This window comes from Schistocerca nitens, chromosome 9 (assembly GCF_023898315.1).
Source record: "Schistocerca nitens isolate TAMUIC-IGC-003100 chromosome 9, iqSchNite1.1, whole genome shotgun sequence".
NCBI lineage: Eukaryota > Metazoa > Arthropoda > Insecta > Orthoptera > Acrididae > Schistocerca > Schistocerca nitens.
Window position 1 is genome coordinate 330,015,312 of NC_064622.1, and position 13,199 is coordinate 330,028,510.

Sequence of the window (13,199 nt, forward strand, 5' to 3'; positions counted from 1 at the left end):
ATAGACAAAAACAATATTGACATACACCTGGAGTGAATAATAAACCATTGTGTTTCAACTTAGCTGAAATGACACAACTTTCAACACAGAGAATAATGTTGCTGTTCATCAGTGCCATTTAGATTGATATTCATCAGTGCCATTTAGATTGATAGATATGCATTAATTAAGTAATACATTAATATCATGTGATGTGTAATGGATAAAACTTTATGAGGGCTGTCCATGCTATAACCTCGAGGTATATGTTGTTAATATCTGTCATGAGTGGTTATGTGATTTTCTGATGGTGGAATAGCTGATTAGTGTCTTAATAATTTTTTGTATCATGTAAGAGCTATTAAGTATTTAATGTAACAAACATTGTAACATAGGTGCTAAACATAGGTGCTCACTCAGTCTATCAGTTTTTTTCAGGGACAAACATACATGCACGCAACAAGTAATTTCACAATGAGTATTCGTTTTCCACCTTTTCCACACTGTGGCATTTCTGCTACTGATGTATACACACTAGTACTCTTGATGCAAGTAAACAGAAACATAATGAGAAATAGAATGATAGCTTCCAAGCTAACATTGACCGCCTTCTATACTAGAGATCCTTCCGTCACATCAAAGATTTTGCTTTTACATTCATTGGCTTCCTCAACTACCAACAAAACACTTACCATCTAACCTAACTTAGACTTTGGGTTATACTACAGGTCAGTCACCGCATACTAGATTTAATATTCGCATTTTTAGGCTCTGCCAACTCACAGACTGATACTCATCTTCCAATCTAACCTACATCCCAGGTTATGTTACAGATAAGTCTGCCACAATAATGTAGATTTCATCTTTGAAGTTAATCATTAATAATAGTTCAACAGGTATGTGACAAAAGCAGGAAAAAAAAGCAGCCAGTGTGAGTAATTGCTATAATTTTGTCAGTACTACCAAGGTTCATATGTTTTGGGCAAAATCATTAATACACTTCAAGATAAAGCAGTAACACAAATGTCTGTCTGCAGCAAAATCAGAATTTGAACCAAAGGCCCCCACAAAATAGTCATTCATATGTAAGCACATGAAGACATATCTACTGAGTGGCTGTTTGTTGATTACAACATACTGTGGTCCCAATGACTGTCTCCAACTTCACATGGAGATGTCCTACGTATGTCTTCATACCGTGAACAAACAATGTGCATGGATGGCTCCTTGTCAAGTTTAGCGCTTAATGTAATATACCAGTACTAATTGCTTTAGTGCAGACTCACCATCCATTTCTGGAAATTTGAGCCTCTTTGTTCCTTTTCCTGTTTGGAATCACCACCAGAAATTTGCCTACTTAGTTAATACTCAGTCTGTATTTTTAAGTGACTAGGACTTTAAGGATGTTATAAAAGATCTTGTTTGTACAAGGAAACATCATACAAATTTTGTTTACTCCAACATGTATCTTTCTTTTTCATCATATGCCACTGCCCTAGCATAATGTTTTTGCTGTATTTGCAGATAATTCAGACATAACACTTGAGCTAGTAGAAAAACTATTCAATTTGCACACACTTGGGACATGCACAAAATATAAAAATCATTTATCCCAGTCTTGATAGCTACACATGAGAGTCTGAGGCGTTTAGAGTGGTGATGAAGTTGTCACATTGCAGATACACTCAGTTCCTCACACCTCACAGTACCACTCAGTGGAACGTGGCAGCATGGCATAAAAAGACTCCCAGATGAAAATGGCACCTTTATGTAGTTTTTGTTGGCACTTCTGGTACACTCGGATTTTCTTATAGGTTTACTAGAAATGAAACTGCTGAATGAGGCTGCTGCTGTCATTTATAAAGCACTTGAATAGTATGGCCAGTGACCATGGAGCATGGCATCTTCTGTTGCCTCGCCATTGTCACTCCTGCACATGACAGAACGGTGACGCTGATGTAGTTGGTTGGCAGGTTTACTTCTGTGGGAGGTAGTGGTAAAAGTGTGACTTATTTAAATTGTACGCTGAAATGAGAGGAGTACTGAAAACAGGTTCATAGACCTTCTGCTGTATCACATTGTATAAAACTCTCAATATTTACTTGAGGCAGCTATCGTGTAATCAGGTAGTCACTGCTGGTAAGTAGCCACAGTGGGCTGTCTTTCTTGTATAAACATTGCCACAGATTGTATCATATTGTGGACTGTGCTAGTAATTTTTGGGGTTATGTATTTACGTGCCTAAGCAATGCTGCCCATGTCAATGTGGTACTGTTACATTAGGTTCGTATGAGCAGTTGCCAGCAGGCTCGTGTGTATGCACAGAGCTGAATTCGTGTATGAGCAGTGCCTTCCTCCCGCTTCTGGCTACTTGAAGCGTGGCTGTTTGCTGTATGAGCAGTAGCAGCAAGTAGCCAGATGCTACCCGAAAAAGTTTTTCTGGCGCGCCCAAGCTGGCAGATTCGCGCATGCGCAGAGCAAGCTGAGTTACAGTGGGGGGGATCCTTCCCCACGTGACCTGTGTATATCTTTTGTGTCTTCGAAATATTGCTGCTGTCTTCGTTTACAGCTCCCACGTCAAATGAAATCAAAATAGATTTCTGTGGCCGGGAGCCATCAAGTGAATTAATATATATTCTCATAACCATGAAAGACCAAAATAAGTTAGTAGTTTCCATTTTCTGATTTTATGTTATTTCTACGTGATTAGTAATCAACCATTAATGTCTTAATGAAGCTATTTCTGTCTGTTTTGTAGAGAAATTTGCTTCTATTAATTTTTTTTCTGCTGAGGCAGTTAGTTTATTTGGAACGATGTGTTTCATTCCGCACTATTGGCTACTTTCAACTTCGTTCAATTTCAAGTGCAAATTTTCATTTTCTGGGATGAATGACATTATACCGTAATAAAGAACCAAACATGAGAATACAGTACTGGACCACCTAGAAAACTGGTATCACGAAAACCACATGAAAAGCTGAATATCAGGTACTCCAGAGTGCATCTGGACATAGAAATGTGCAATTAGAGTGGAATGAAGCATTTTACTGTGGTTTATGAAATTCCCATGCTGGCTGGAGTAGTCTCTGATGTCCTGTTCCTTTTATGACACTGTAAGATCTCTTAATGCTATATACGTACAAACATACATAAACATTGACTTGAAGCTGACTAAGTAGGCAAATTTGGTCAGTAGTTTTGAACTAAATCTTTTGTTTCAAATATAATGACAGCTGTAGCAGAATTTTACAAATCTGCCTTCTGTGAAAGTGTTTTTCGATCACAAGGCACTTATCTAGTACTTCCTCTAGGCCTGAAGTCATTTCTTAAATTGTAGACTGGCAGCATACCATGTTTTATCATTTTAACTCCGCATCTGGCTTCATATTTAAATCTAGAGTAGAATATAAACTGTCAGTTGTACAGTTTCTTTGCCTCACAGACAACCTTGTTAATTTTTTGCACATTTTGAAATAGTCATGAAATTTATTGTCCTTTATTCCAGTGTAAGCTACACAAGAAACTGTTTCTTCTCTTTTTTTCCCCTAAGAAATTTGTATTCCATCCTACTAGCATTTTGCAGTGCTGTGTAAATGTAAACCTGTTGGGAATGCTACATAACAATTTTGCAGAGTACGAATTTAAAAAACAATCTGTCAAATTCACCCCATAGCACGGTACTTCGAGCTGTGGAGTCTAATTTTGAAATGATATTTTGCCAAGAACTGCTTCCTTATATGCATCCTTTATTTGGGTGGGATATGATAAAACAATTGCTCCAAGTACAACTCTGTATGTCCTCTCAACAACATGCCGCACGGCTGCACATTGTCATCTACATCTACATCTACATGATTACTCTGCAATTCACATTTAAGTGCTTGGCAGGGGGTTCATTGAACCACAATCATACTACCTCTCTACCATTCCACTCCCGAACAGCGCGCGGGAAAAACGAGCACCTAAACCTTTCTGTTCGAGCTCTGATTTCTCTTATTTTATTTTGATGATCATTCCTACCTATGTAGGTTGGGCTCAACAAAATATTTTCGCATTCGGAAGAGAAAGTTGGCGACTGAAATTTCGTGAATAGATCTCGCCACGACGAAAAACGTCTTTGCTTTAATGACTTCCATCCCAACTCAAGTATCATATCCGCCACACTCTCTCCCCTATTACGTGACAATACAAAACGAGCTGCCCTTTTTTGCACCCTTTCGATGTCCTCCGTCAATCCCACCTGGTAAGGATCCCACACAGCGCAGCAATATTCTAACAGAGGACGAACGAGTGTAGTGTAAGCTGTCCCTTTAGTGGACTTGTTGCATCTTCTAAGTGTCCTGCCAATGAAACGCAACCTTTGGCTCACGTTCCCCACAATATTATCTATGTGGTCTTTCCAACTGAAGTTGTTCGTAATTTTAACACCCAGGTACTTAGTTGAATTGACAGCCTTGAGAATTGTACTATTTATCAAGTAATCGAATTCCAACGGATTTCTTGTGGAACTCATGTGGATCACCTCACACTTTTCGTTATTTAGCATCAACTGCCACCTGCCACACCATACAGCAATCTTTTCTAAATCGCTTTGCAACTGATACTGGTCTTCGGATGATATTACTAGATGGTAAATTACAGTATCATCTGTGAACAACCTAAGAGAACTGCTCAGATTGTCAACCAGGTCATTCATATAGATGAGGAACAGCAGAGGTCCCAGGATGCTTCCCTGGGGAACACCTGATATCGCTTCAGTTTTACTCGATGATCTGCCGTCTATTACTACGAACTGCGACCTTCCTAACAGGAAATCGAATCCAGTTGCACAACTGAGACGATACCCCATAGGCCCGCAGCTTGATTAGAAGTCGCTTGTGAGGAACGGTGTCAAAAGCTTTCCGGAAATCTAGAAATACGGAATCAACTTGAGATCCCTTGTTGATAGCGGCCATTACTTCGTGCGAATAAAGAGCTAGCTGCGTTGCACAAGAACGATGTTTTCTGAAACCATGCTGATTACGTATCAATAGATCGTTCCCTTTGAGGTGATTCATAATGTTTGAATACAGTATATGCTCCAAAACCCTACTGCAAACCGACGTCAATGGTATAGGTCTGTAGTTCGATGGATTACTCCTACTACCCTTCTCAAACACTGGTGCGACCTGTGCAATTTTCCAATCTGTAGGTACAGATCTATCGGTGAGCGAGCGGTTGTATATGATGCCCCGCCACGAAATTCCACCAGAAATTCAACAAAAAGCGTATGAGCAGAGCAAGCACCAAGGACGCGCAGTACAGCCTGTTGCCTGGCGTTGTCTGGTAACTGCTCAAACGAACCTATTGCAACCAATCTCCATATTAAATTGGTTATGCCCTGTGACTTTCCAAATCATACCATTTCATTATTCTCATTGTGACGTCTGATCTGTGCTCATCACAGCCTTGCAATTGTCAGAACTTGTGAAGAAAAGTTGAGTGACCTGTAGGAGCATTTATTTGATATCTCAAATGGTCTGCAACTTTTGTCTGGTATTTTAGCCATGACCACTACCAAACTGTCAGTCAAATCCACGGCCGTTCCTTTTTGTTGACAATGCCATTTAATGTAACAGGAGGAATAGCTTACTTGTTACTCCAGATGAGTCCTATAATCTGATGCGTGGATGATATGAATTGTTGGTTAAAGCAGATCGAGGCTCGGGCAGGGTTTGCATTGTAGCCGTTTCCAAGCAACAGTTGCAGTATGCTCATACAAGTGCTTTGCGCTTGGAGAAAGTGTGTATCCCGCAAATTACTTCTCTTGCTTGTGTAGAATTTTTTGGTTACCACCACCATCAGCGATGACAGATCGCAACTAATGGAAGACAAATTCACTCAGTCTCTCCACAATCACTTCTAATGCTCACATTGTCTACAACGTTCACAGTAGAGTGCACAGAACACTACTTCACACTCATTGACAGTCAGAGAATGCATGATGTAGATGCACAAAACAAGCCTAAACTCAACCTCCACCGTTCATGACTCCTACTATAGTTTGTCCAGTGTTGGAGTCCACATGTGGGAACTATATCACCGGCTCTTATTTGGTTTCTAATTACATTTCTTTTTATTGTAGTGTATCATTCACTTACCATATGTTGTTTGCATTTGCTCTTTGTTGTTAATTTTCTATTTCCTTCCATTCGAACTTTCATTACTGGTTGCCTGCAATCGCAACACCTCCTCCCCACATTTACCTTTATGGAATAAGTTTATGAAGTTCTAAATGCTAGAGTTTCAACAGTATTTTGACATTTATGTGGCAGCCTTACCCAGTTGTTGTTTCAGTAGTAAGCAGATACACTTGTTATTGTATTTTTTCTTAATTTAGTGCCACATTGTCTTTTTTAGGACAGATAGTTAATTTTGTGTGTTAATGGTGATGTAGTTAAGTAGCGTATTCGAAGTCTGATTTGTGTTTTTTGCTCAGAGTAATGATTTTAATTTATTTACAGGACTGTTTCCGGTATGGATCCACTTGATGATTTCACAGTAAGTCTACTCCTTGTATTTTACAGTTCCCGAGCTTTACAATCAAATTACGAATTTGCTTGGAGAAATGCGTGGCAAACACTGTGCTGTCTTACAATATATTTATTCACAGCTTGTTTCAATCATTGATCGCCTTCACAGTGGTAAAATATTCTGACAACTTCACATGTTGTACATGCTATTTAACCAGAAAAGATGCTGTAGCTGACTTGCAAACATCAGACAAAAAGAAAACATAAAAATGAAACCATGTGTCAGAGGTAAGGAGCCTAAGACTGTTTTGGCACTTACTGCTAAAACATGGTTTCATTTTTGCTGTTGACCTGAAATTTTTTTTAAAAAATACTGATTGAAACCATTTGCATCTCATTCCGTAGATTCATAGTGAAGAGGTCTACAAGGAACTAGAATGTCATAGAACAAAAATATGTGAGACATATTTACAAAAAATCATGTTTGTGCTGTATTTCAGTTTAACATAATAAAATCTGATCCACTGAATTTGGTCTGTTTTAAAGCTGTAGTGACAGAAGGCACTTATTTTGAACCATGATTTATCTAGATTTAATAAGGAGTTTTTTTTGTTCCTTTAGGTCCATAGTGGATAGGAACTTTTTAATGATTCCATGATGCCTGCAGCAGTTAATTATTTTTTTAATTTTTGTACCATTGTGAAGTGTGTCTTAGGCTGTTTTCAAGTATCCAGATAAAGATTTTTTTATAAAGCAATACTAGATCCTCAGTACATCATTTTAGTTAAAAGTTTAAAGCCATAATTAAACAGAATATGGGCTACGCCAGCTGTAAGCAGATATTGGCAATTTAACAGGATGTGTTGTTAAGAAGAGCAGCATACTGCATACTTACAAAGACGATAAAACATGTAATATGTCTTAAATTGCTGTCTAATAATGTGCATACGGACTAAGTAGGTTATTAAGCTATCGTAATCCTAAGATGTTATTGTGTTAATGCATAGATGTAAAACATGAACAAATTGAATTATTTTATTGTAAGTGCTGCAGTTTGAATGTCATTAAAGTAATCCACTGTTCCTAGCAGTATGTGTTTGCTAAAGACACAAGCATACTAATCATAGACCCAAAGTCAACCTTAGCAGGCACAGCTCAGATAATAGCTAACAGCCCTCCGAGTGGTGTACTTTCATCAGTTTAAACCCTCATCCCACAAAGACTCATATTATACAATTTCAGGCCAACAATAATGGCTAGTTTAGCACCAAAATTAGACATTAATAGTCAGACACTAAATGAAATATGCTGTATTAAAATCTTAGTGTCCAGCTGAATAACAAGTTAAAATGAAGTCAGCAGATCGCTAATCAAGAATCTCCATCCTAGTCAAGAAGCACTGTTCTAATCAAGAAGCTCTGTTCAATGTTTTGTGCTCTTAGAATTATCTCATTGCATTTGCTTATTTTGCATATTTTCATTCTCTGTTGTCTTCTGGGTTTACATTCTGGGGCAGCGCACCTGAAGTATATAAAGTGTTTATTTAGCCAAAGTGAGCAGTAAGAATATTGTGTAAAAAGGTAATTGTACGTTTTGCTGAACCATTTTCAAGTATCTAGGAATTCTTACATTCACTTCCAAATATAAATACCCCTCAATGGGTTTTGTTCCTGATAATAAAAATTAGTTTGTTCAGCTGTGAGCCATGCAGTTACAACACAAAAAAATAATTTTCTTGTAGACTTTGCCTCTTTGTTCAGGGTCCAGAATGGATTTAACTACTCCAGTGGGAAAAATTTCGGCAAACTCCCGTCGAACATAAAGCAAGACATTGGAATTCCCTACCAATCCAAAAGAAAATTAATTAAAAACATGTCTCAATAGCTACACTTTTTATGAATTATTGAGTACTTAGATTCAGTAGTTGAAAAGTTCTGTTGACGGGGTTGACAAAGATTCTGGAAATCAGGGAATTTCAAACACCTTAGAGAAATCATGGAAATTTGAAGGAAAAAAAACTGGAAAAATCTCATTTTTGTCTCAGTAGATGAAATGGGTTATTTACTGAGGTGTCATGCATCATTGCTAGCTGGATGCAGACTGAATTCGTGCACTGCTTCCCTGCTTCCTCATTCCTACTGCTTCCCCTCTTCCTACCACTCCCCTCAGCTTGGAGTCAGTGCTGCCGCCACTTCTTGCTGCTAGCATAGCAGCTGCTGATGAGAGACAGGGAGGCATGAGTAGTAGTTTGTTTGGATCTGATTCTCAGAGACTGTAGACACAGCAGCCACAGATGGCGGTCATGTGTTCGTGTGAGTTGCGCCTAAGTGGTTGTGTGTATGTGTGTGTGCTCTCGTTTTCTGACAAAAGCTATGGCTGAAAATTTAGTTGCAAGTGAGGTTCTCTTTTCTACATGCCTATCTGTGGCTCAGCAATTATGTTTACGATGAGTTGCTGCCTATCCTCATTATTATTGATTCTCAGAGTATTTGAACAAGTTATCTGTTGCATGGTCTCATTTCATCAACACACTGTCTGTGGCTCAAGAATAGCTGAAATGGATTTCCATGACAGGCCAAAACCAAAGGCAATTTCTGCGGGTATATGTAATGGATCGAGCCTGCTGATCTGAAGCCATTTGGTTCCTACTAATGTGTAGGCCCTGCTTGTCAGATCTAGTCTCACCGATCTGCTTGCAGGCCAGGTCTGTTTGTGTGTGGCATAATGCAGCGGATTTTCGTGGTTTTTCCATGGACCCAGGACTGCGTAGCTCCTCAGCAGGCCAGAGACTATGAGCGATGGAGTTCAGGAATTGCAACTGTTTCACTGCAAGCACATTGTACTGTGTGGTGTTTTATACACATTTTATTCGTTCTAGTACATTTTGTCACTTCAAAAGTAGCTTATATGTTAGAAAGTATGGACAATAAGAAGAAGAAAATTGTGTCAGTCGCTAGCAGTTTGTACGCTATGTACTCATATATTTCTTGAAGAAAAAAAATCACACAATACCTGTAAAATAATAGATGTCAACAAATTAGGTAATAACTGACACTAATGAACACAGTAGAACTGACATTTTATTGGTGGTCATCTACAGCATCGGTTTACACAATTCTTCCCTGCCTTATAAACCTCTCTCAAGAGGCCTACTTATCTCAGGTTATTTCTGAAATCGGTGAAGGTATTTTAAGTCCGAATTGTGACTCCAAGGAAATACATATTTTTGTCATCAAATGTGTCTCATTTTATTGCAATAAAATAACATCAGTGGTCTTAATGAAACAATTCTGCCATTTGGCTTGCTTTCTCCAGTTCATTACATAAGATGTTATGTTGGTATTTAAGATTTTTGCCTACAACAGAATACCCCATCTGTTTGCAAATTTTTTTTTTAATATTTCCTAATTTGCACTATTGTTTCTTGCACTGTAGCTGCAAAGACAGGTTGTCAATTTACGTCTTAATTTACCTGAGAGATCTCAAAATTTGTCAGGGAAAAATGTTGAAACTTGCCTGGTAAACAGGGAAATATTAGGGGATTTCACTTGGGAAAACTTGTGGCAACCCTGGTTAACCTCATTGCAAGTACCATTGTTCATTGTAGAGTTGCATGACAGGTGGTAATTTACTGTGACTATTTTCTGTAAAAAATATTATTGTAATCTAATAAGTATTATGCTACTGCCAGAATTACACTTCTACAGCTGTAAATTACAATATCCCAAGAACATCTAGTAACAAAGTTTCAAGAATCAGCTTTAAATTATGACTATAGAATACACTACATTCCTCTATGTATCGTTCACATAGGGATCATGAGGATAGGATTAGAATGATTACAGCAGGCACAGAGGCATTCAAACAACCATTCTTCCTGTGCTCCATATGTAAATGGAACAGGGAGAAACCCTAATAACCGGTACAATGGGATGTAACCTGCCACACACTTCACAGTGGTTTGCAGAGCATTGGTGTAGATGTAGATATTGTTGAGACTTATAAAGCTTTTAGGGTCTCAATAAATAAATGAAGATGGTTGGAATGTTTCATGACCTAACAAAAATATTTGACTATGTCTGTCACCAAATACTTTCACACAGATCTACATACCGAGGTATATAGATGGTGCAGCAGACAAGTAGCTGTACTTTTATAACAGAAACTAGGAAGTTTTATTGATAATCAAGACGGTATCTCAGCATCATCAAAATGGGTACCATCACATGTGGAGTGCCTCAGGTCTCAGTTCTGGTCTCCCTACTTTTAATTGCTTTTATTAGTGCTATTCTTGTTTGTACAAAATATTGTAAATTGGTCATCTTTGCTGATGACTGTATGGTACTGACTGATAATTCATAAGACAAACTTGAAATGTCAGTTAATAAAGTATTAGAGATGTTGTGAGCTAGTATAACATAAATAGTCTTTCGTTTAATTATTGTGAAACGAGCATAACAGTAAAACACCCTTCTTACACTTTTCAGTGGACTGACCCAAAAGAAGTGTAAAATATAGGAACACATATGAAACACAACAAGCTGTAGATTTCATGCCTGTTGTTCTCTGTTTGCTGTAGCCGGCCGAAGTGGCTGAGCGGTTCTAGGCGCTACAGTCTGGAACCGCGCGACCGCTGCGGTCGCAGGTTCGAATCCTGCCTCGGGCATGGATGTGTGTGATGTCCTTAGGTTAGTTAGGTTTAAGTAGTTCTAAGTTCTAGGGGACTGATGACCTCAGAAGTTAAGTCCCATAGTGCTCAGAGCCATTTGAACCATTTGAACCCTGTTTGCTGTAGTGTTCAATCAATATTGTTTTTCAAGTTGGCTTTGTTATCGCAAAGGCAGTGGCTGAGTGCTAACACATACAAACATGCATTTTCTTCTTCGTTCCTATCATGTTCAATGGTGTAAATAAAACACCGAAACAAAATTCTGTCACTTAAAAGACATTCTTTTGAAAAAGAGGGATTTATGTTCTACTGTGAAACTTATTATTGATAATCTTTATAAAATTACGGTAAATAAAACTTGTAACATAGTATTGGTTAAAACACTAAAGCTGGCAGTCTTTGTGAATAGAGAGCAATATGCACAAAATCTACAGCTTGTTGTCGATAAGGACGTCACTCGATTCAGGAAAGACCTGGGTGAGAAAGAGGACAAAATTGTCATCATGTTACGGAGCATCTTGAGGACGAATGCTTACATTTGGCATCAGTCTGTAAAAACCTAAAACCACACATCTAGCACAGATTAGCATGTTTCATGTGCAAGAAACAGTGATTTGTGAAAGACGATTATAGAGACAGCAATCTTCAAATGTGGTGTTTATCTGTATAAATGACTGCAATTAATTTAAAGCTGTTGTAATACAACACAGTGAGCAGAAGGAAGGTTGCTACTAGAGTCAACCTCATCAGATAGTGATTATCATTAAGGCAGTGATTCAGCATACTTTCCCCCCATTCGAAACACTGTGAATCTATAATGCAGGTGGCCATGACCCAACATGCCGACAATGAAAATCTGGTTACTGTACTAATGCTACATTACGTGATCAGTAACTTTGCATATAGTCTGCATTTTCTTCTTTGTTCCAAGGCTGACTTTAAGCAGGAATAAGATGCACTTTTCTCAGAAATCTGTATGAAAATCATCATTAAAGGTTGTGAAAACATCAGAAAAAACTTAAAATGCAGGAAATGGTGTAACACAGAATCATTAATGACAGGAAATCTTTTTATTGAGAGAATAGAACTTCCTTTGAGACCAACAAAAATGAACATAAAGAAATAGGATAATGTAAAATACGAGAACATAAAAATGGGGTTTTACTGTATTCAGTTTAACATAATCTCTATAAAGATGAAGAAATAGGGAAAAAAAGCTAGATAACCCACAGATGGTACATATTCATAGCAAAGTAAAATGATCAAATTACACCCTCCACATGTGCAAAAAACTGTTCTGCAGCTTATGTTTTATGCATTGTTTTCTTTTTTAGAAATTTGGAAATTATTAGCTCAGCTTCTTATGGTTATTTTCATACCATATAATCGTATTTAGGGGAAATCAGCTGCAGTAGGGCAGAGGTAGGAGGAGGAAGCAATTAATGTAATGTGGTAGCTGCCAACTGGAAAATGTGTTGTGCAATTGAAGTCAATCCACAAGCAACTAATATGATTAAATCTTTGATCTTTTGCACTGGTGTAGTGGACTTGTAAGACTACTTGCAAAGGGGCTGGTGTCCTGTAATTATTTCACTACTGCTGATCATGTTGTGCAAGGATTAGATAGGTCCTCCCTACCACAGTTACTGAACACAATAATAAGAAAATTTTTCATGGAGAAACAGTTACTTGATGTGTATAACAGAATTTAGACAACAGTAAAGTCTTGGACTGCCAGAACCATATTTGCTTTTTTTATGTCAGCACCTACCTGTGGGCAAAGGATGCTCTGAACTTTATTAAAACATTACAAGGAGCATGTGCACGTGTGTTACTTTATGAAAAGCCTAAACCAAGTGGGAACATTTGTGTATTCTACAAGAGAGAATAGTGATGGGGAGCCTGAATTCATGGAAGCACCTCACATGTGGGCATACCAGCAGCACAGACAAACTGCAGACTGTCATTCACCCGACTATTGTTTGTGAAAAACTGGGAGAAAATGAGCAAGAGCAGTGGGAAGCTGGTGGTTTCATAA

General features: G+C 38.1%; 1 protein-coding gene across 1 annotated transcript in view; it reads left to right on the forward strand.

Moving 5' to 3' along the window:
- Positions 1-13,199, forward strand: part of LOC126203601 (cellular tumor antigen p53-like) — a 95,531-nt gene that overhangs the window by 3,944 nt on the left and 78,388 nt on the right. The window contains exon 2 of the mRNA XM_049937967.1: positions 6,484-6,520. Within this exon, the coding sequence (XP_049793924.1) occupies positions 6,497-6,520 (24 nt within the window). The 5' untranslated portion in view covers positions 6,484-6,496. The remainder of the gene's footprint in view (positions 1-6,483; positions 6,521-13,199) is intronic.